Source organism: Diabrotica virgifera, chromosome 5 (genome assembly GCF_917563875.1).
Source record: "Diabrotica virgifera virgifera chromosome 5, PGI_DIABVI_V3a".
In the NCBI taxonomy this organism is placed as follows: domain Eukaryota; kingdom Metazoa; phylum Arthropoda; class Insecta; order Coleoptera; family Chrysomelidae; genus Diabrotica; species Diabrotica virgifera.
In genome coordinates, this window is record NC_065447.1 from 107,038,795 (window position 1) to 107,062,318 (window position 23,524).

A 23,524-nucleotide genomic window follows, 5' to 3' on the forward strand; every position below is an offset into this window, starting at 1 on the left:
TTAAAAACACAAATATTCTCATTTGAAAGCTGTATAATTATTTAAACAATCTTTATTTAAACAAATTAAAAATTTTGTTATAATAAATAAATTAATTTATTATAACAAAACAAAAGCAACTTTGACATTTAATAATGCGTTTGTTAGATGGCTCTACTCGAGTTACTTGGGAACAAAAAAAGAATGAAGAAAATTTCTCCATGGGAAGCCGAGAAAATGCATTTTTTTAACGTATACCGATTTTGAACTTTGCGATTACATTTTCTCCAACCTAATTTTTGATTGGAATTTTGCTATTTTTGGCAATTTTCACTCGTAATATCGATAGTTTTTATTATAATAATATATGTTATGATTATTTTAAAGATATGAAAATTGATGTGAAGAAAGTGGATAAATATAAAAAGGTGATGGCTTGAAAATTATGATCCTATTGTTTATATCTTTGCCGTAAATGTCGGTCAACTTTGACCGGTTGTATCTCAGGAACCTCTTCTTCTTCTTAACGTGCCCTATCAAGTCCCCTTGACGTCGGCGATTAACATGGCGAAACTGTCTCTGTCTCGAGCTATTCTAAATAGGTGTTCTCCTTTCTTTATTCCTGTCCACTCCCGGATATTCTTCAACCAAGAGGCCTGCCTTCTACCAATTCCTCTGCGTCCTTCGATTTTACCCATCATAATAAGTTGAAGAATATTATACCGGTCTCCCCTTACTACGTGTCCAAAATAGGCCATCTTTCTATATTTTTGATGTTATCAAGCAGCTCGCGGGTAGCATTTGCTCTCTTAAGGACTGCCACATTTGTCAGCATAGCCGTCCATGGTATTTTCAGAATACGTCTATGCAGCCACATTTCAAAGACCTCCAAACGGTCAATGGTGGATATTTTTAATGTCCATGCTTCGACACCATACAAGAGGACTGACCAAATATAGCATTTAATCATGCGCTTTCGAAGTTGAAGTTGAAAGGTATCATTACAGAAGAATGACTTCATTTTTAAAAATGTCGTGCGGGCTATCTCAATTGTACATTTTATCTCTTTATCTGGATCTAGTTGTTCAGTAATATGGCAACCAAGATATTTAAAATTGGGTACTCTTTGAATTATATGACCATCAACATATAACCGTGAATCTTGATGGGCCAAACGGCTAAATACCATGTATTTTGTTTTTGAACAGTCTATATTTAGGCCAAACTCTCTTCCCACTGTGTCAATGGCATTTAAAAGGTGTTGTAATCCATTCATATCATCACTTAAAATAACTGTATCGTCTGCATATCTGATTGTGTTTATCATAATTCCATTAACTTTCACACCCCATTCCAAATTATGTAGCGCTTCCTTAAATATTCTATCTGAATATAAATTGAATAACAATGGGGACAGTATACAACCCTGTCTGACACCTCTTTGTATTTTGCATATTTCTGTTGATTTTTCATTTCTGCAAGCTGTCGCTGTTTGACGCCAGTATAATTTTTCTATGATTCGTACATCTTGACTATCAACTCCTTTATCCTTTAATATTTTAATTAATTTGTGATGTTGTACTCGATCAAAGGCCTCCTCATAGTCAATAAATACAGCAAGGACGTCTTTCCTTTGATCTCGGCATTTCTGCAATAACACATTTAGTGCAAAGAGTGCGTCCCGGGTTCCCAGTCCATTTCTGAAGCCAAATTGTGTTTCATCCTGGTCTTCTTCACATTTATCTCTGATTCTACTGTGGATGATACGTAGAAAGATTTTCAAGGTGTGGCTCATAAGACTTATCATTCTATAATCGCTACAGTTTTTCGGACGTTGTTTTTTTGGTAGGGTTATAAATTCGGACTTCAGGGATCAATCTTCAGGCATATCACCAGTCGAATAAACATCATTAAAAAGTTTGACTAGTATTCCAATGTTTTCCTCATTTATGAGCTTTAACATTTCTGTAGGTATGTTGTCGGGACCAAAGGCTTTCTTGTGTTTTGCCAATTTTATAGCATGTTGTATTTCTGATTTTAGTATTTCTGGTCCTTCACCTTCATCTAAAGTCTCCAGTTTTTCGGGTCTATCATCATTATACAGTTCATTTATATAATTATACCAGGTAGTTCGAATTTCGTGTTCGTCTATTATCATTTTTTCATAAAGACCAGCTACTTCTCTAACTTTTTTAAACATATTAAACGTATCATGTTTTTCATTCAACTTTTCTTAATTCCTTGCATTTATCCTCCATCCATTTTTCTTTAGCTACCTTTATTTTTTGTTTAATTAGTTTCTGTTTTTCTTTGTATTCTGTTTTGTTATCTTTCAGTTTTCTTCTCTGCTCCATAAATTCCAGGATTTCATCAGTCATCCATTGTTGTTTTTTGTGCCTCTGCATCGTTGTTGTATATTTTTCCATTACTTTCCAGGTAAGATCTTTAAACGTGTTCCATATTTCTGTATTGTTTTCATTTGTTGAATTCTTTAGCTGATTATTCAGGTCATTTTCGATTAGCGTTTTGTTGGATGCTGATATATGTAATTCTGGTGTTTTGGGGCTTTCTTCGACTTTTTTGAGCTTCACTTGGATGTCAGCTATTAGAGGGTTATGGCCTGAACCGATATCTGCACCAGGATATGTCGTTGATCTCTTGACACCATTCTTAAATCTCTTGTTTACTAGAATATAATCTATCTGATTTCTAATTATATGAAGTGAGTTATCTCCTGGCCCCTTCCATGTATATAATTTTCTTTTGTGTAATTTGAACCATGTATTTGCGATTATCATATCATGTTCTTGACAGAACTGGTATAATCTATCGCCTCTTTCATTGCTCTCCCCTAGTCCATATTCACCTATCAGGAACCACTCATCACAATTAAACGGTTTTTCTTTTAAAAGAAGCGTCCTGCCGCTTATTTTCCAATACCGTTTTCATGATTTAATTTAGTTTAATATTTCCCGAGATATTTTATTTGTTTATAAGCCAAAAAATTGTTTATAATTTTAAAATATTCCTGAGGCCGCTCAAATAGTCCAATTTCAATTTTGTAAAGTACATTAGATAGGTACAGTGTCTTTTTATACAAAAATCATAGTTATTCTTATGTATCATAATTATTGTGGTTAGTATAGCGACCGAAAATTTTCAAATAACAATTCAATTGTTGCTAAACTGTTCAATTCAAATTCCATCGGCTTCTGTAATCATAATCTATACGAAAAGAGCTTTGATGCTACCCAGTTATTTAATTATTAATAAACAATTACTTATCTAAAATTTTAGTTGAAAATTAAAGATTTTGTTGGAAAAACCGACATTTTCCGGGGAAAAGTTTCGTCGAAGTAAATCGGGAGAAACAGTTCTCAATGCAGAATTTAATTACGGTGAATTTTTATTTGGGCGTTTTTGGTGTAAAGTTAAAATCTTTCTAGTTATAGAGCAGAAATTGAAAAAAAACACGATTTTCGGGCGTCATTTTGTTTATAAAAAAAAGTAGCACACTCTCTGCGGACTTTGCATACCTATTTTATTAATATATATAATCATAAGATGCGATTCCAGCAATAAAATTGCTGGTAAATAACTTTTCCCAAAAATGGCCTGTTCTCCGATAATCTGCCCAGACTATAAGGCTGGTATAGGAAGAAGTCGTAACTGGGAGAAGACCACGTGGACGACTTCGACTCCGGTGGCAAGATAATAAAGCACGAGAAATTAAAGCTATGGGCGTGGAGAATTGTATGGAGATTGCTCAAGACCAGTGGTTCCCAACCTTTTTCCCATGATCGCCCCCTTAGACAGGTTTCACCATTTGTAAATACTATAATCGCCCCCCTCCCCAATTAAATTGAAACAAAAAATTAATCAGTACAATATTGATTTATTTTTACATTTCGTAAAATGATACATGGTAAGTCATCATTCAATCTTCGCTTGTCCACTGCTGGACATAGATCTCTCTCATAATTTTCCCTCTATTTCGATCTTGTGCCTCTTGCATCTTGTCCACGTGTTGGTGAACATGTTTAGTAGTAATTGTTAATTTCTCCCTTGGGCTTGGTGATACTCACATAATTTCTTTATGTCTGGCTTAATGCTGGTTAATAGCTATGTACCTCAAATCCCCTTCAAGGTGAAGGCAATATGTTTGAAGATCCTCAGAATAACCACATGATGATTTCTGGGGAATTTGGTCAGACCTCCTCTCTGTATATTTTCTTCAAAAATAGATAGTTTGTTAATGAATGCTCCGACTACTCCCTTCGCTTTGGCCATATTTATGTTCTTCCTTTCCAGGTTCGTTCCATTTAATTTTTCAGAAATATCTGATAGTTAAGCGATGTCATTTCGCTTCTCTTGTAGTGCTGTACTCAGTGTGGGGTCAGTAGTTATAAGAAATTCGATAACAGTATCCATGAGACTGCAGAACCGCCGTAAGCAATTCCCGTATGTAGTACTGGAGTAGTAAAGCATTAAATATCTCATCATTTTCTTTACAGAGTATCAGAGTGTACGAAATATTCCATCATTCTTTGGTTTTGCTTTAATTTTATTTACCTCATCTATGACAAGACCAATATTTACATATGAAGCACAGATATGGACCTTCACAAAGGAAAATATGGAAAGGATGGCCAATACTCAAAGGGCAATGGAAAGAAAGATGCTGGGTATCAAGCTAAGTGACAAAAATAAAAATACATGGATCAAAAATAAAACCAAAGTGAAAGATCTAAACAAACATGCAGCTACTCTCTAGTGGAAAACATGACAAAACAACAGACAAAAAGACGGAAGATGGAATGAAGCGATAATCTACTGGAGACCTTGACACCGTAAAAGAGGAAAGGGCAGACCACAGATGAGATGGTCGAATGACTCAAAAAGATACGCTGGGACCAGATGAACAGGATTAGCACTGAACGAAGAAGAGTGGAAAAATAAGGGGGAGGAACTTTGAACAAATGAAGGGCAAAAGATAGATAGATGACAAAACGACCACAATTTCGGCCGTACACTTTTTGTTAGAGTGAGATCGGCAGGGTCGGTACCTACTCTCATCAATCTTATCCCACTTCTATCCCTTTCTCTTTTGTGCGGATGTTCGCCCAATCCGAAAGCTCAATAAAAGGAAAATGCAGAATTAATTACAATGTATTACTTACCTATAGAATTAAATTGTATCATGATTCATAGCCTTCTGTTACTAGACGAGATGTTTGTGTTATTATTACCTGCATTGGTGTACATTTAATTACTTTTTATTATCGTATGGATATCCGATCGAAAGTATTGTTTTTTCTTCTCTATTACCCATTTCTCGTTTCCCAGATGCTAATCGCCCACCTTATCGCCCCCTTTTCTCTATTGCCCCCCATATCGCCCCTTCGCTCTATTGCCCCCCTGAAAATCTCAAATCGCCCCCAAGGGGGCGATCGCCCACCGGTTGGGAATCACTGCTCAAGACAATGTTGTCAAATCGGCTAAAACCCACGAAGGGTTGTAACGCCACGGAGTACTAGTAAGTAAGTATGTACCTGTATTTCTCAAAATCTTTATGAACTATCGTAGTCTCGTTCACATTTCGTTTTTTCTCCTCGAAGTTCCAATGCCCCAACCTCCACAGACACTCATATTCGGGTTCGTCTAATTTAGAAGAATTTACGGGGATCTGGTACAGGCTGTCGTTCTTGAAACTATCCATCACCTCTTTCGAGGACGAACCAAGAGGTAAAGCATCGAAGTCTCCAATGGATTTGTAAGCCTGAAAAATAAACCTACTTCACTATTTTCTGAAACAATAGGTAAGCTTGTTATGCAGAATAGACCAAAAGTCTCTCTCTCTCTCTTTCTCTCTCTCTCGTCCCTATCTTCAGCTGCTCTAAGAGCTTCGCAGAATAAGTTTCCAGTTTAATTCTTAATTTGGTCGGACCATGTATTTGGTGATCGTCCTTTTGATCTTCTCCTCGGAACGTTTCCAGAAACAATTAATGTCTCCAAACGTCACCTTTGCGAACCACGTGACTGAAGAATTGCAGAATTCGTTGCAGACATATTGTAGACAGCCTTTTTTTAATCTCGAGTTGATTTAGAATGGAAGCGTTTGTCCTATGAGCTGTACAAGGTATGCGCAGCATTCTTCTCCAGCACCACATCTCAAAGGCATCAATTTTTTGGCGCTCGCGTGCGCGAAGAGTCCAAGTCTCTGTGGTGTATAGAAATATTGAGAATACAAGAGCATTCAGCAGTCTTATCTTGATATTTTGAGAGATAGGTCTGTCTTTCCAAACTTTAGTTAGGCGACTCATCGTATTTTTTGCCATACCAATACGTCTCCGAACTTACGCTTCACGGTTACCATCGTTAGTTATAATAGACCCGAGATAGACAAAGCTGTTTACTATTTGGTATTCCTGTATTTGTTTCGGTCAGCAGTTTCGAAAATACGTATAGCCCTGATGATCGCCAACCTTCGGAACGAAGATGGCACTTGAAGAAGAAGATTCCTGTAACAGGTTAGTCAGTTGAATAGTGTGGAATCTGTCGACAACCATTATTTTTGTCTTAGCTTTATTGATTTTCAGACCAACTTTAATTCTTTCGTACCCACCTCTTCGCAGGAGATCAAACATTTCTTGTTCATTTGCTGCTATAAGTGTAATTTCATCAGCAAATCTTAAATGGGAGATTTTCCTACCAGCTACTGTTACTCCAACGGCCCATCCTTCTAATTCTAAAGCAATCCTAATGACATGTTCACCATAAATGTTCAATAAGTCAGGTGACAACACGCATCCTTGTCTAACACCCCTCTCGGTCTTGAATTGGTTTGAGAACTTTTGATCTAGTCGTGCTTTTGCTATATTGGACTGGTACAGATTTTTAATATGTGCCACCAGGGGCGTTGGTGTGCCCATTTCTATTAAAATTGACCACAGATTTATCCAGCTTAAACAATCAAATGCCTTTTGGTAGTCAACGAAGCATAATATAATCATAGGGACTTGAAATTCTCTAGACTTTTCAATGAGTTGTCTCAGGTTCAGGATTTGTTCCCGTGTACCTTTATTCTTTACAAACCCCGCTTGTTCCTGATGTATTTGGTACCTAATGTAGATAGATTTTTAATATGTTTCCAGTTAATCTCTAAACTGTTAATCAGACCAAAAGTCTGGAAACACCTAATTATCTCTTAAGAGGATGGGTACGTATTTTCGGCTGCAATGCTATTCAAATGGGGATTCATTTTTTTCGAATCCTGAGAAAACTAATAAGTATTTTTGAAAAATTTAAACGCAGAATAAAAGACTACGTTATTGGCGAGGGCCGAAAGTCCCTGAGAACTTCTATAATGTTTATTTTAATAAGTTACAGGGGTGAAAAACTAAGAGAAAATTTAGTGTGATATTTAATTTAAAATATCTCATTCAAAATAAACCTTTTATTTATTCTAAGGGACTTTCGGCCCTCGGTAATAATATAGTCTTTTATTCTGCGTTTACATTTTTCAAAAATATTTATTGCTTTTTCAGGATTCGAAAAAAATGAACACAATGTCCGTGGTAATATTTGCAAATCTATCTTTGTCATACAACGCACTCAGTCGAATAGAATATTGTCAGCATACTGTCAGTCAGACAGTGACAATCAGTGACAATTTTAAATATTTGACATGGCATCGGGAATATTTTGAGTTGTTGATTAAATAATATTGATATATAGTGTATTTGATAAATAATTGATTTAAGACGTGAACTTAATAAAAAGTTATTTATTGTGTATTATTTGTGGAAGATCCAAGCAGAGAATACATCAGGATAATATTCTGTGATCCAAGTATTTTGTTGTTAAAGATGTTCAAAATTGTAAGCGTTCCGTAGTAACAATATATTATTAAAAAATCACTTTAACACTTTTCCTCTTAGTATTAGTATTAGTTTTTGTTGTACATATAAATTATTACAATCACTGAATACATCGTTAGTGAAAAAATTATCACATTTATTAAGGGCAGGTTTTTCAGTGCTGGGTTAACCTATTTATTTTTTGGTCACCGAAATATTCATGTTTAATCAGTTTTTCAGTACTAGGTTAGAGCTTAAACTCGTTTAAGTAAAACCACGAATTTAACCGATCGTCGTTAGATGGTTTAACTCCGAATTTTGCGGTTACGCTTGGGCATTGGTGCAGTGAAAAGTAAATGCATCGTTTATTTTTTTGAGTACCTGTCTGACAGACAGTGACAGAAGGGATTAGTTGGGTTATGTTATTTTCTTTCATCGCGGGAAGTATTCTAATACCTCCTTATTATTATAAGGAAATTATTATTATTGAAATTATAAATTATTATCGTTATTATATAGGAAGGAATTATAAGGAAATATATTTAAATATAACTGTAACAGGTACCTATGTTTACACTTACTGTAACAGGATTTAAAGCATTATTCCTAGTAATATTTTAAAAAGATTATTTTATATTTGTTTACACAGCAAAATACTTAATTATTTACCAAACAGTCTAACTTCTTATTTCCTGGTCAATCTGTTCAAATAGTGATAAGAGCGTGGTCTTTGACAAACAAAATCGGAAAAATGTCTAAATCGTCCCAGTAATTCTAATTCTCTTCTGTTATGAAACCGAGGTAGACGTTATGAACTAAACAAAGATTCCGAACTTATATTGCATGGCATTAATCATTTTTATAATTTGGTTATGACATTGCCTGTTATTTATTTTTCTGTCAAATTGATCATTATTTCTCGAATTGCACATGCGCACGTACAGTTACTGCTGCCAACAGAAGAAAAAAAGTGGTTCGCTAACCGAGATTTTCTTAACTTGTAAGCACTGAAAAAAGCTATGGACCGGTTTTTCAGTGAGCGGTTAAAATTTTGGTTAGCTAACCTAGTTTAAATTTTAACCAGTATTTTAACCCTCATAGCGTTTTTCAGTGCTTTAAATCAAGTAAAGAAAATCTCGGTTAGCTAACCACTTTTTTTCTTCTGTTGGCAGCAGTAACTGTACGTGCGCATGTGCAATTCGAGAAATAATGATCAATTTGACAGAAAAATAAATAAAAGACAATTTCATAACCAAATTAAAAAAATGATTAATGCAATGCAATATCAAGTTCGGAATCTTTGTTTAGTTCATAACGTCTACCTCGGTTTCATAACAGAAGAGAATTATAATTACTGGGACGATTTAGACTTTTCTTCCGATTTTGTTTGTCAAAGACCACGGTCTTATCACTATTTGAACAGATTGACCAGGAAATAAGAAGTCAGACTCTTTGGTAAATAATTAAGTATTTTGCTGTGTAGACAAATATAAAATAATCTTTTTAAAATATTACTAGGAATCATGCATTAAATCCTGTTACAGTAAGTGTAAACATAGGTACCTGTTACAGTTATATTTAAATATATTTCCTTATAATTCCTTCCTATATAATAACGATAATAATTTATAATTTCAATAATAATAATTTTCTTATAATAATAAGGAGGTATTAGAATACTTCCCGCGATGAAAGAAAATAACATAAGCCAACTAATCCCTTCTGTCAGGCAGGTACTCAAAAAAATAAACATGATGCATTCACTGCACCAATGCGCAAGCGTAACCGCAAAATTCGGAGTTAAACCATCTAACGAGGATCAGTTAAAATCGTGGTTAACTTAAACGAGTTTAAGCTCTAAAATAGTACTGAAAAACTGATTAACCATGAATATTTCGGTGACCAAAAAATAAATAGGTTAACCCAGCACTGAAAAACCGGCCCTATGAGGGTTAAAATATTGGTTAAAATTTAAACTAGGTTAGCTAACCAAAATTTTAACAGCTCACTGAAAAACCGCGCCTAACTGAATTAATAATTTGCAATTATAAAAATAACAGTTATCCAAGAACATTCAAAAGCCATCTCTTTAAATTAATGATGACATTTTCAAGTAGAATGACATTCTAGTAATGTTTACATATCCATACCAGTGTGAATTTTACTACACGTAATTTGCCGTGTAAAGACAGAAAAAGTAGGGATACCCGTAAAATATTTGCCAATTATGTACCGATGGCCTTAACTGGAATTACACAAAAACAGACTCTGAATCATACTTATTTTGCAATATGAGTATGTATTTAAAATTTGATGTTAGCGTTACCAGATTTACCATTTTTCTGATGTAATGAGTCACTTTGTTTTTTAAATACAACACCCTGTATATTATACCTTTATTAAAATTTTTACTTCAATACCAGTTCAACTGTATACAATACTTTTAATTTTATGTAGTCAGGAACATCTTGTTCGATAAAAGAAAAAACTAGAAACGCCTAATCGTCTCAATAAACTTTTTGATTCAAACCATGTACCGGGTGTCCCAATAAGAATGGCTCTCGGCCATATCTCAGGAACGGTTTATAGTAGAGCTTTGAAATAAAAAAATTTATAACAAAAGTTGCCTCAGGAAAAGCCTGGAAATTATTTTCATAATTGTGGGACCACCGCTAGAGGGCGTAATTGAATATCAAAAATTAAAAAATCTAAATTTTACAAAATTTTCCTAATGAAGGGGCACTGGAAATCCGATCGTCGTATTCTTCATAAAATTCTACGCATATTTGATTTGACAAGTTTAGGTCTACCTTTGGAAATAAGAGGTGGGGGTGAGTGGGAACCTTGTTATGAAAAACTGGCTGTGAGTCCGGTTCTGCTTAATCAAATTTTGCAAACTTGGTCTTGTTGAAGACAGATCTTTTTCGTCAATGTAAAAGTTATGATTTCGAACCAAATTACTGAGTAATATGCCAGCTAGAAGGCGTTATTTAATTTTTTTCAGAAATCTAGTGTTCCTTGGAAAATATTAAATACAAACATACATTTTTAATACCATATTACAAAATTAGACAAAATTAGCAACAGAATAGCGAAAACCGCATGTTAATACCTTTTTTCTATCTCGAGATATCTTACAAAACGTGTAAATTTAAAAACATAACTGTTACTGTCACCGGTAAACGAAATAATTCATTAAAAGTAGTGTGCTATGGAGACAACAAAGAAACATTTTCCAGCTGTCAACGTATATTAGGTCTTTTCAACGCTTCTCATTTGTTTCGAGCCTCGTTCATATCTCGTATATTAATATTATACACGGATTATACGGCATATGACAGAGGCTCGAAACAGATGAGAAGCGTTGAAAAGCCCTATTACAAAGAAATAAAAACAACTATTTAGTGATGACATAAACGTTCAAATTTTTGCCCATCATTTTCGTTGCAAACATTTACATTTTCAAGAGTAGATTGAACAGCAGTCTCAATTTCTGCTCTCGATATGCTTTGAATGGCGTTTAGTATTCTCTGGATAATGTATTCTAGAGTAGTGTATGATGGGCAACAATTTGAATATTTAGGTCGTCACTAAGTAGTTCTTTTTGTTCTGTGTTATATTTAATTTTAATAGTATTGTTTCTCTTTATATTGTTGTTTTAATTAATTATATTTTTATACGTTGACATCTGGAAAATGTTATTTTGTTTTTTTCCACAGCACACTACTTTTCATTAACTTAGTTTACCGGTGATAGTAACAGTTATGTATAAAATTTACACGTTTCTCGAGATATCTTGAGATAGACAAAAGGTATCGACATGCGGTTTTCGCTATTCTATTGCTAATTTAATCTAATTTTATAAAGTATGATTAAAAATGCATACTTGTATTTAATATTTTCCAAAGAAAACTAGATTTCTGATAAAAATTAAATAACGCCTCCCAGCTGGCTTATTACTTATTAGGATGGTTCAAAATTATCACGCTTACATTGAAGAAAAAGATCTGTCTTCAACAAGACCCAGTTTTCAAAATTTGATGTAGCAGAACCGGACTTACAGCCATTTTTTCATAACAAGGTTCCCACTCACCCCCACCTCTTATTTGTAAAGATAGAGTTAAACTTGTTAAATCAAATATGCGCAGAATTTGATGAAGAATACAATAATCGGATTTCCAGTGCCCCTTCATTAGGAAAATTTTGTAAAATTTAGATTTTTTTATTTTTGATATTCAATTACGCCCTCTAGCGGTGGACCCACAATTATGAAAATAATTTCCAGGCTTTTCCTGAGGCAACTTTTGTTATAAATTTTTTTATTTCAAAGCTCTACTATAAACCGTTCCTGAGATATGGCCGAGAGCCATTCTTATTGGGACACCCGGTACATAAATTTGAATATAGTAATTAAAAGTTTACTACATTTCTACATTAACATCTACCTAATCAAGTGTTCAAACTGTTCTCCGTTATTAATTTCACAGTATTCTAAACGATGATAAAATGCGTCTATTGCATTTCTCAATGTTCCCTAAAAATTAATACGGATTCATCGTTAAATCTTTGGCTTAGCTTAAAAAAATAATCTTTAGATTCAAATCGGGTGAACGAGGAAGCCATTTATTTAATACCACATAATCTACCAATCCTTCGTCTGAGAAATGTCTGATCTAAATAATGTGATCTAAAAAAAGTAATCTGATCTAAAAAAGATAAGTAAGTAATATGATCTAAAAAAAATCTAAATGCTTTACGTGTACCTATTACAATTTTATTTGACAGGGCTATAAATTCTACACAGTCGGCAATATAACAGTTACAATCGTCCGGATACAATTAGCGTCTCTTTGTAAAGACAATGAAGTCGACTTTACTAAGTAACAAGACATTTGCTCAATACACACACACTACACATTAAGTCTGATTGCGAAATCAACCATACCTGACCAATAGCCTTAGCTGTCATTGGCCAGGCATTGGCCTTCAGAGGCATTGAAGCTAAATTAAAAAGTAATAACAATAAAATAAACGCCAACTTACATTTCTTAAAATATTGTGTAAAGTCTCTCCTACTTCCGGTTTCTCATGTTCGTATATGAAATCGATCATAGTTGAACGTTGCTCACAATATACAGGGTCGTCACTTTGAAGACTTTCGACGATTTGTTGACACCATAATTCTGAGTAGTACAGGGCACAGAAATGATTGCCGCAGAATTCTGCAGCCTTCGCTACTTTAAGATTGTTGACTTTTAGTTCATCATTTATGACTGGTCTGAAAATGATATGAGATAACCTAAATTTTGCTGTATGTTACCAAAAAAACTAGATATATGAAGGTATATAATTGTTCCAAAGCTATTTTCTTGTGGCATCTTAATAATTTACTATTATTGTTGGGAATAAACCACAATTTTATTTTAAAATTAAGTTTATTTGATGTTTCGATTTACACTTCGGAAATCATTCTGGTGAGTAGATGGAGATACAGACAGACCATTACCCAGTATAGGCGAGTGGCAGGCACCCCCAAAATGACCAGGTACAGACCACGGAGAGGTTAATGGCCAATTTTAGTCATACTGTATGTTTTTGATGGTACTGAAAACGAAAATGAGGTTTATTTAGAATTTTATGTGGGGGAACATTGTCAAAATCGCAATTTTGCTCTAAAAATAAAAAAAAATGAAATCTCGTTTTTTGGCGTTTACCTCGCTATAGCTCTGTTCTATTTTAATATTTTTGAAGTGGAAACTTCTTTAGGGACGTTGTGCACTTTCTTTGGATAGTTGAAAAAGCATTGAATTCGCGACCGTCATCGCGACCCTCATCGCGACCGTCATTGCGACCGTCATCGCTCATGCTATATATTATGTGTATGTATATATACATTGTGTAGACGTATTTAAATTTATAATAAATGTAAAACCTATTTACGATGGGGAAAAAAGATTAATTTCGCGACCATCATAGCGACCGTGATCTCTTCGGCGAAATAAATTTTGTATATATATATATATATATATACATATATATATAAAGAAAAAAGAAGTACTTTGTTGACTTGTTTATAAAAAACACTTTTGAGTTTCGGTGGGTTGGAGTCAATAAAAAGGGGCTGTTAGAATACTATTTTTTATTACTCGAGCTTTCGAATGTGTTTACATTCATTTTCAAGAGCTAAAAAGTAACTGATAAAGTGGAAACAAAGATCATGTAAAAATATAACTCACCAGATAAATCTAGATTGGTTATTAAAACTTGCTAACATTAATACATATAAATAAGAGGAAAACTATTAATATCCATAAAATGAATTTTTCCCAGACTGCATAATATAAATTAATGGCCAAAAGATTTAAATTTTTGAAATGAATTTTGAATTTGTATGATCGGTAAATTGGAAAAAATTTTAATACAAAAAGTCAATGTCAGTGAAAAAATCAGCCTACATCGACAAGTAGCTAAAAGTAATTTATTTAAATATATTATAACGTGATGATTTGTTAAAAAAAAAGAAAGAAGAAATAAATAAGTAGAGAAAAAAATATTTTAGTAGTTTACAGAAGTACAAAAGAAATGTAATAAGGATGTGAAAAAAGTGAAATATTTATGGTGCTCTGAATATTATTTAAAATTATAAGGAAATGATGTAATTATAAATTTTGCTTAAATTTTGAATTTCGGATCTTTTATTTAAACTATGATCACTTCTACTAATAGATACCATTTCCAAAAAAGTCCTTTTGAATTTATTACCTTCATTGCAAAAATTTTTATGTTGTCAAAATCCATGATATGATTTTGTCGAATCAAAAAACCGTCTTGTGCTTTGGCAGAGCATGTGATTGACAAAGATCATATCATGGATTTTGACAACATAAAAATTTTGTGCAATGAAGGTAATAAATTCAAAAGGACTTTTTTGGAAATGGTATCTATTAGTAGAAGTGATCATAGTTTAAATAAAAGATCCGAAATTCAAAATTTAAGCAAAATTTATAATTACATCATTTCCTTATAATTTTAAATAATATTCAGAGCACCATAAATATTTCACTTTTTTCACATCCTTATTACATTTCTTTTGTACTTCTGTAAACTACTAAAATATTTTTTTCTCTACTTATTTATTTCTTCTTTCTTTTTTTTTTAACAAATCATCACGTTATAATATATTTAAATAAATTACTTTTAGCTACTTGTCGATGTAGGCTGATTTTTTCACTGACATTGACTTTTTGTATTAAAATTTTTTCCAATTTACCGATCATACAAATTCAAAATTCATTTCAAAAATTTAAATCTTTTGGCCATTAATTTATATTATGCAGTCTGGGAAGAATTCATTTTATGGATATTAATAGTTTTCCTCTTATTTATATGTATTAATGTTAGCAAGTTTTAATAGCCAATCTAGATTTATCTGGTGAGTTATATTTTTACATGATCTTTGTTTCCACTTTATCAGTTACTTTTTAGCTCTTGAAAATGAATGTAAACACATTCGAAAGCTCGAGTAATAAAAAATAGTATTCTAACAGCCCCTTTTTATTGACTCCAACCCACCGAAACTCAAAAGTGTTTATATATATATATATATATATATATATATATATATATATATATATATATATATATATATATATATATATACATATATATTGTTATATTTCTATTTGATATGAAAATTAAATTTTGATAATTATAAACAAAATTCAATTTAATATAAAATAATTTCAATTTTCTCAACCACGGGCATATAAATTTAAAACAACCTGTATACAACAAATTGTTATATGTAATTTTAAGAAGTGATTAGAATAAGCGTACGAAACTCGGAACAATGTGCTTAGATAAACAAAGTGAATGACGCGTACCATTATCGTTCTTCTCGGAAGGTCGATCATTAGCCTATGCTAAATAAAACTCAGTGAAATAGATGATAGTTCATTATCGTTTTTCGCGGAAGGTTTCGATCATTAGCCTATGCTAAATAAGACTCATTTGAAAGAGAGAATAGGTCATTAAAATTTGTAAATAGTTAGAAAGTATTTTAGAATGGGAATTAAATATTTTCTTTTGAAATCCATTAAGCATATTTAGAAAGATTAAAAATTGGTTTTGAGGAATATTACGAATGAGAGTTGGTGGTGGAAAATTGATTTGTGAATCTGGAAGGGATATTTAGAAAGTAGGGGAATGGATGACAAAGTGAGAGCAGAATGTTTTGAGCTGTCGAGAAGTGAAGTCGAGTAGTAGACGGTAGTGTTCGAGGAGTGAGAAAGCCGGTGTAGTTCCGTGAGTGTGGAGTATTTATCGTGGAACGAGAAGTAGGCCAGGTCGAGAGTAAAAGAACCTCCTTGAGCCCAGAGTGTCCCGGTAGCTGATAGCAGTTTCGAAAAATGTAGAACACAGCATCACGACAAAAGCAGGAACGAGAGCTATTCGAGCTAGTTTTTCAAAGGAGAACATCACTGGAAGCCAGGACGAGGTTTGATCGCAGCCAAGGATAGCAGGAAAGGGTCTTGTGTGAGGACATTTTCAGTTCACCAGGAAAAGGTCAGTCTCATTTGTTTGGACATGAATGTATGGGTTTTCGTATTAAATTCCACATAAAAAATTGAATAACATAATCAATAATATCAGAAAAGCTTCATCAAACTTAAATAGAGTTGTTCCTAATAACTCCTAATAGTTAAATGTTAATAAAAACTTTCAATTGAAAACCAAAAGGAAATGAGATTCCCATTTGTAAATGTTATGTTTAAGAATAATAAGAAATAGCAAATATTAAGCATTGATTGCCTTTTTAAATAAAATAAAAAATATTTTGATTATAATTGTAACCCATATGTGTATTTTTTTTACTCTTTTCTTTTCTATCCCGATTAGGAACCATTAAGAAATATTTAGAAGCCACGGAAGTAAGTAATTAATTTATAATTCGCCCTGAGATTGAAAACATATTGATATGTGATCTGGTTAATTAATTAGATTAGTATTAATACATTGATTAAATTAAGTAACATATAAGAATATTATCTCATATCAATAATAAAGATCACATCAACTGTCGTCCAACGTGGAAAGCATTGTAAAGTATTTCTAGTGGCAAATTTGAAGGATAGAAAGAGTAAAGCCGGTATTTGAAAATTTATATGCCTGTGGTAAAAAGTGAGATACTTACATTTGATAACATAAAATTTTAGATCTCTTTAGGTACAAATTTTACATAACTGATTTAATATTTTATTTTTACGATATTTACATTTGATATATTTATTGACAATTTATAATATTTGGGTAAAAAAAAAGTCGTCTTGGTAACATACTAGTAAAATTTCATATTTGGCGGGGATAATACTTCTTGAAAACAAATGTCTGTGACAAGAAGCCAAAGCAAGGACAACAAAAAACAAAAAGAACATTCAGACCAAGAAGATATTTTAGACACGACAATCATGGCATCAGAACAGCAAGAATTATCAGGAATAGATAAACTATTACAACTGATGCAACTCCAGTCACAAAAACTGGATGACAATCAACGAAAAGTGGATCGAAAAATGGATGAAACACAACAAAAATTGGATCAGAAAATGGATAAAGTGGAGAAAAAAATGGATGACAATCAACAGGAAACAAAACAAGCGATAGAAGAGAACAATAAGAAAATAGAGGAACGCATAGAAAAGTATGAAATGAAAATTAAAGATCACATGCAAAAACAAGAAATGAGAATGAAGGACCACATGAAAGAACAAGAAATGAAAATTCAAAATAAAATGAAGGAGTTAACGAATTGCCAGAAAAAAGAAATGGAAAGTTTGGAAAACAAGTTGCAAAACGCTATTCAAGCAGACATAGAAGAAGTGGAAAGAAATATTGCGGAAATCAATACGCAACAAAATGTCGGAGAAAGAAGAGAAATGGTTATACATAGCACAGATGACGTGAAGATAAGGTTTGGCGGGGATGTAAGAAGATTACACCCAGTGCCGTTCATTAATAGCCTGAAAAAGAAAATACAACACATCGGAAATTTCGATACAGCAAAAGAAACTATCAGAAACCATCTCAAATATGAAGCAAGCCTATGGTACGATAGTAAAGAAGAAGAATTCGGCAATTGGCAACAATTTGAACAAAAATTTTTGAATTATTTCTGGGGAAAGGTCCAACAATTGGAAATTAACAAGGAATTGCAAAATGGGAAATACAATGATAGGATGGGTGTATCAGAAAGGACATATGCTTTGCAAATTTACAATAATGCAAAACATTTACAATATAATTACTCATCGGAACAATTAGTCGAACTGATTGCAAGACATTTCGAGGAAACGCTGGAAGACCATATCACATTGCAAAATTACAAAGACATAGATAGTTTATGCCAATTCCTACAAATAAGAGAATCACGTCTAAGAGAAAGAAAATCAAGAAGGTCGCGAGAAGATTACAGGCCCCGAGAAACACAAGATTACAGAGATAGAAATCAAAATAGGAGGGACTATACAAGACGAGATTTTAATCCCAGAAGGGAAAACGAAAATAGAGACAACGGAAGAGGAAATTATGAACAAAGAAATAGGCAATGGAATGAGGACAGAAATCGAGAATACCAGAATAGAAACACCACACGCTCAAATCAAGAAAACAGAAATAATGGTAGACAAAATGAACAGGGATATCGAGAAAACCGAAACAGATCCGACAGACCAAGAGAAAATAGAAGAGAAGTAAATAATACCCAGACAGATGAATATGACGGAGAGAGACATTATGACGAAAATATAAACAACGATGAGCAACCGGCGTCTTTTCACGACGGCGCTCACTAAAAACCAAAAATCAAACAGGAATCTTTTGTCACCCCAAGGAGTTTATTAAATTGGCAGGAAACAACGAAAAGAAAAATGGAGTTAATTTAAAATTTGTGGATGGATTTATCAACGAGAAACCAATTAAAATTATGATAGACACTGGATCTGAAATAACATTGGTCAACAGAAAACTAATAGAAGAAGTTAACTTAACAAATTTAATTTATAAAATACCTAGGGTAAATTTAGTGGGCGCAAACAAACGGACATTGGCAACTATAAATGAAGGCATACGAGTAATGGTACGACTGGGCAAGAATATGTATGCACTACAATGTGTAATAATGCCAAACATGTCACATGACATGATAGTAGGAGTGGACGAATTGGCAGAAAAACATGTAGTGATAGATTTTAAAAATAATACGATGAAACTAACAGAAGAAAAAGAAAAAGAACAGGACAAGGAACATGAGAAACAAAATACGGACGAATCAGGTAAAGAACAAACAGTGGAAATGAATTTGGCAGCGAAGCAAGGACAAAGAAGAAAAAGGAGAAAAGGTCAGAAAAAGATAAAAGAAAATGAAACCTGTGGCTCCTCAAAAGAAGAGTTGAGCCCAGAAGAAGAAAATTTGAGAGTATCAGAAACAAAGGAAACCTGGGATTCCTCAAAAGAAGAGACGGGCTCAGGAGAAGAAGAAATAAAGCTAAAAAATGAAAGTGAAAAGAATATGATTGAAACAGTGGTATTTGAAGAGGAGGTATATGCAAACGAGGATGCAGAATGCACGGTAAACATGTGTGAAGAATCTGAGAAAAAAGACAGAAAATTGATATGTGGAGAAGGGAAAGAAAAAGAATTGCGGTTGATGTTAAGAAACTACGAAAATTTGATCAATGAGGAAAACAGAGTGGCTAAAAAATACGAACATTCATTTGAGGTGAAAAACTTGGGAAATTTTCGATCAAAGACTTACCCGATTCCATACAAGTATCGACAAGAGGTGAAAGAAGAAATAAATAAAATGTTGGAAGATCAAATCATCGAAAGATGTGATTCACCGTATGTTAACCCGATTGTGATAGTAAAGAAAAGCAGTGGAGAATTGAGATTATGTTTAGATGCCAGGAATATCAACCAGCACACTGTATCACAATATGAATCACCTATAAACATCGAGGCCATTTTTGGAAGAATCACCGGGTCACACATATTTTCGAAAATTGACTTAAAACACAGTTTTTGGTTGATACCGTTAGCTGAAAAGTGTAGAAACTACACCGCTTTTTCTATTGATGGTATTGTCTACCGGTTTAAGGTAGTGCCGTTTGGATTGCAGAGTGCTTGTGCTGCACTCGTCCGAGCTCTACATACCATTTTGAATCGCCACGAAGATTTCATAGTTCATTATATCGATGATTTATTAATTTTTTCACAAGATACTCAGAGTCATCTGAAACACATAGAAATAATTCTGGAAGAATTGGACACAGCGGGATTGAAATTAAACATTGAAAAATGTCAATTTTTTCAAAAAGAAGTCATTTATTTGGGTTTTCAATTGGACACCAAAACAGTAAGATTATCCGAAGACAGAGTCAAGCTCATAGATGAATACCCAAGACCAACGAATTTGAAAACATTGAGAGGTTTTCTTGGCACGATTAATTATTTTAAAAAACTGATTCCCGATTTGAGCCAAAAGGAAATCCCTCTGATAAAGTTGCTTAAAAAAGGAATAAAATGGAATTGGAAAGAAGAACAGGAGGAAGCTTTCGAAACATTAAAACGAGAATTCGCAAAAGGAACGAAAATATACCACCCCATTTACAATTTACCTTTTATACTCCGAACTGATGCGTCCATACAAAAATTTGCAGGAGTTCTGTCTCAAATACAAAACGACCAAGAAGTGCCGATATGTTTTATATCGCGAGTGACTAAAACACATGAGAGAAAATATAGTGTTACAGAATTGGAGTTTGCCAGTGTACTATATTGCGTAAACAAATTGAGGTTTTACTTATTGGGAGCAAAATTCACAATCGAAACAGACCATGCAGCTTTAGTACATATCATGAAGAATAGATTAGTAAATAATAGAATACATAGAGGTATTCTATTATTACAGGAGTATGATTTTGAGTTCCGATATATAAAAGGAAAAGACAACATAATAGCCGACGCTCTAACACGGGATGAGGACACGGGAAAAAAGGAAACAATTACTCTACAGGTGGGACTAAATAGATTAATACAAGAAGAAGGGATATATTCGTTAAATGAGATAAGGACAAACCAAGAAGACCTAGAGGAAAGAGAGAAAAGAAGAGCGGAAGTAGAAAATGACATATATTTTAAGAGAATAGACGGAAAGGAACTATATTTAGTGACACAGACATTGGCCGAAAAGATAATAAAGAAATTACATGAGGACAATGGGCATATCGGTAGCAGAAAAGTTTGGCTCGTTTTTAGGGAAAATTACATCAGCCGACAGGATTACCGCATTGCAAAGGAAATTACCCAGAAGTGTATACATACCCGATGTATGTCAAAAATATAAGAGTCGGAATTTCAAAAACGAAAATGTTGCCAAAAATATTGAAGCCCGAAACAAACTAGACATTGTAGCAATAGATATGTTAAGCGATCTAATTATGACCACTAAAAGGAACAAACATATTCTGGTAATGGTGGATGTGTTTTCAAAATACGTAAAATTATATAGTTGCCGCACCACAAAGGGGGAGGAAATATTAAGAAAAATCGACAATTTTATAGCCATAGTAGGAACACCAAAAAAGATCCTACTGGACAATGCAACGTATTTCCGAAATGATCGTTTCAAGGGACAACTTCGAGAACGAGGAATAGAGACAAATTTTGTCAGCATCAGGCATCCACAGAGTAATCCTTCGGAACGATTCATACAGGAAGTGACGAAATTTCTTCGCATTGCAACAGATGGTCAACATCGCCACTGGGACAGGAAAATGGCGGAAATAGAAATGTATCTAAATACAATTCCGAGCACAGTAACAAAAGAGACCCCAGAATACATCATGAAGGGTGTATTGCCGATAAGGCCATGGGAAGACCAAGAGCCAAAAGAATATCAACAGGTGATTGAAACCGTACAGAGAAGATTACGGCGAAGCAACGAAAAATATATCCAAAGACAGGAACAAAATAGAAAAAGAAGACCAGTGACTTTCCAAAAGGGTGAAAAAGTACTCGTGAGGGCATTACGAGTATCAAATCTTCCTGGGGGCATTTGCGCCAAGTTGATGCCTGTTTTCGAAGGCCCGTACATCGTGAATAATGAAAATGGGATAAATAGTTATGAGTTGAGGCACAGGAACTCGGAAAAGATCCGAGGAATTTATAATATTCACGATGTATACAAATATCACGAATAAAAGACAGAATTACATGAAGTAGATAGTAAGTTAGGATATAAGAAGTAGATTAAAGTAAGGAAATATACAGGGAGTTGGTTTTGCCTCGAAAAAATTTATTTAAAAATGCAGATAAATTTTATCGAATACAAGGCGGGGATTTGTTATATTTCTATTTGATATGAAAATTAAATTTTGATAATTATAAACAAAATTCAATTTAATATAAAATAATTTCAATTTTCTCAACCACGGGCATATAAATTTAAAACAACCTGTATACAACAAATTGTTATATGTAATTTTAAGAAGTGATTAGAATAAGCGTACGAAACTCGGAACAATGTGCTTAGATAAACAAAGTGAATGACGCGTACCATTATCGTTCTTCTCGGAAGGTCGATCATTAGCCTATGCTAAATAAAACTCAGTGAAATAGATGATAGTTCATTATCGTTTTTCGCGGAAGGTTTCGATCATTAGCCTATGCTAAATAAGACTCATTTGAAAGAGAGAATAGGTCATTAAAATTTGTAAATAGTTAGAAAGTATTTTAGAATGGGAATTAAATATTTTCTTTTGAAATCCATTAAGCATATTTAGAAAGATTAAAAATTGGTTTTGAGGAATATTACGAATGAGAGTTGGTGGTGGAAAATTGATTTGTGAATCTGGAAGGGATATTTAGAAAGTAGGGGAATGGATGACAAAGTGAGAGCAGAATGTTTTGAGCTGTCGAGAAGTGAAGTCGAGTAGTAGACGGTAGTGTTCGAGGAGTGAGAAAGCCGGTGTAGTTCCGTGAGTGTGGAGTATTTATCGTGGAACGAGAAGTAGGCCAGGTCGAGAGTAAAAGAACCTCCTTGAGCCCAGAGTGTCCCGGTAGCTGATAGCAGTTTCGAAAAAGGTAGAACACAGCATCACGACAAAAGCAGGAACGAGAGCTATTCGAGCTAGTTTTTCAAAGGAGAACATCACTGGAAGCCAGGACGAGGTTTGATCGCAGCGAAGGATAGCAGGAAAGGGTCTTGTGTGAGGACATTTTCAGTTCACCAGGAAAAGGTCAGTCTCATTTGTTTGGACATGAATGTATGGGTTTTCGTATTAAATTCCACATAAAAAATTGAATAACATAATCAATAATATCAGAAAAGCTTCATCAAACTTAAATAGAGTTGTTCCTAATAACTCCTAATAGTTAAATGTTAATAAAAACTTTCAATTGAAAACCAAAAGGAAATGAGATTCCCATTTGTAAATGTTATGTTTAAGAATAATAAGAAATAGCAAATATTAAGCATTGATTGCCTTTTTAAATAAAATAAAAAATATTTTGATTATAATTGTAACCCATATGTGTATTTTTTTTACTCTTTTCTTTTCTATCCCGATTAGGAACCATTAAGAAATATTTAGAAGCCACGGAAGTAAGTAATTAATTTATAATTCGCC

The 23,524-nt window shown here is 33.5% G+C and overlaps 1 protein-coding gene across 3 annotated transcripts in view; it reads right to left on the bottom strand.

Moving 5' to 3' along the window:
- LOC126885081 (serine-protein kinase ATM-like) overlaps positions 1–23,524 on the bottom strand; it is a 624,001-nt gene that overhangs the window by 368,724 nt on the left and 231,753 nt on the right. For all 3 annotated transcript variants that reach the window (XR_007698275.1, XR_007698276.1, XM_050651504.1), the window contains exons 21-22: positions 12,882–13,116; positions 5,532–5,758 (exon numbers count right to left, since the gene is read on the bottom strand). Coding sequence is in view for 1 of the 3 variants with exons in the window: in XM_050651504.1 (XP_050507461.1) it covers positions 5,532–5,758; positions 12,882–13,116 (462 nt within the window). In the remaining 2 variants the exon portion in view is untranslated. The remainder of the gene's footprint in view (positions 1–5,531; positions 5,759–12,881; positions 13,117–23,524) is intronic.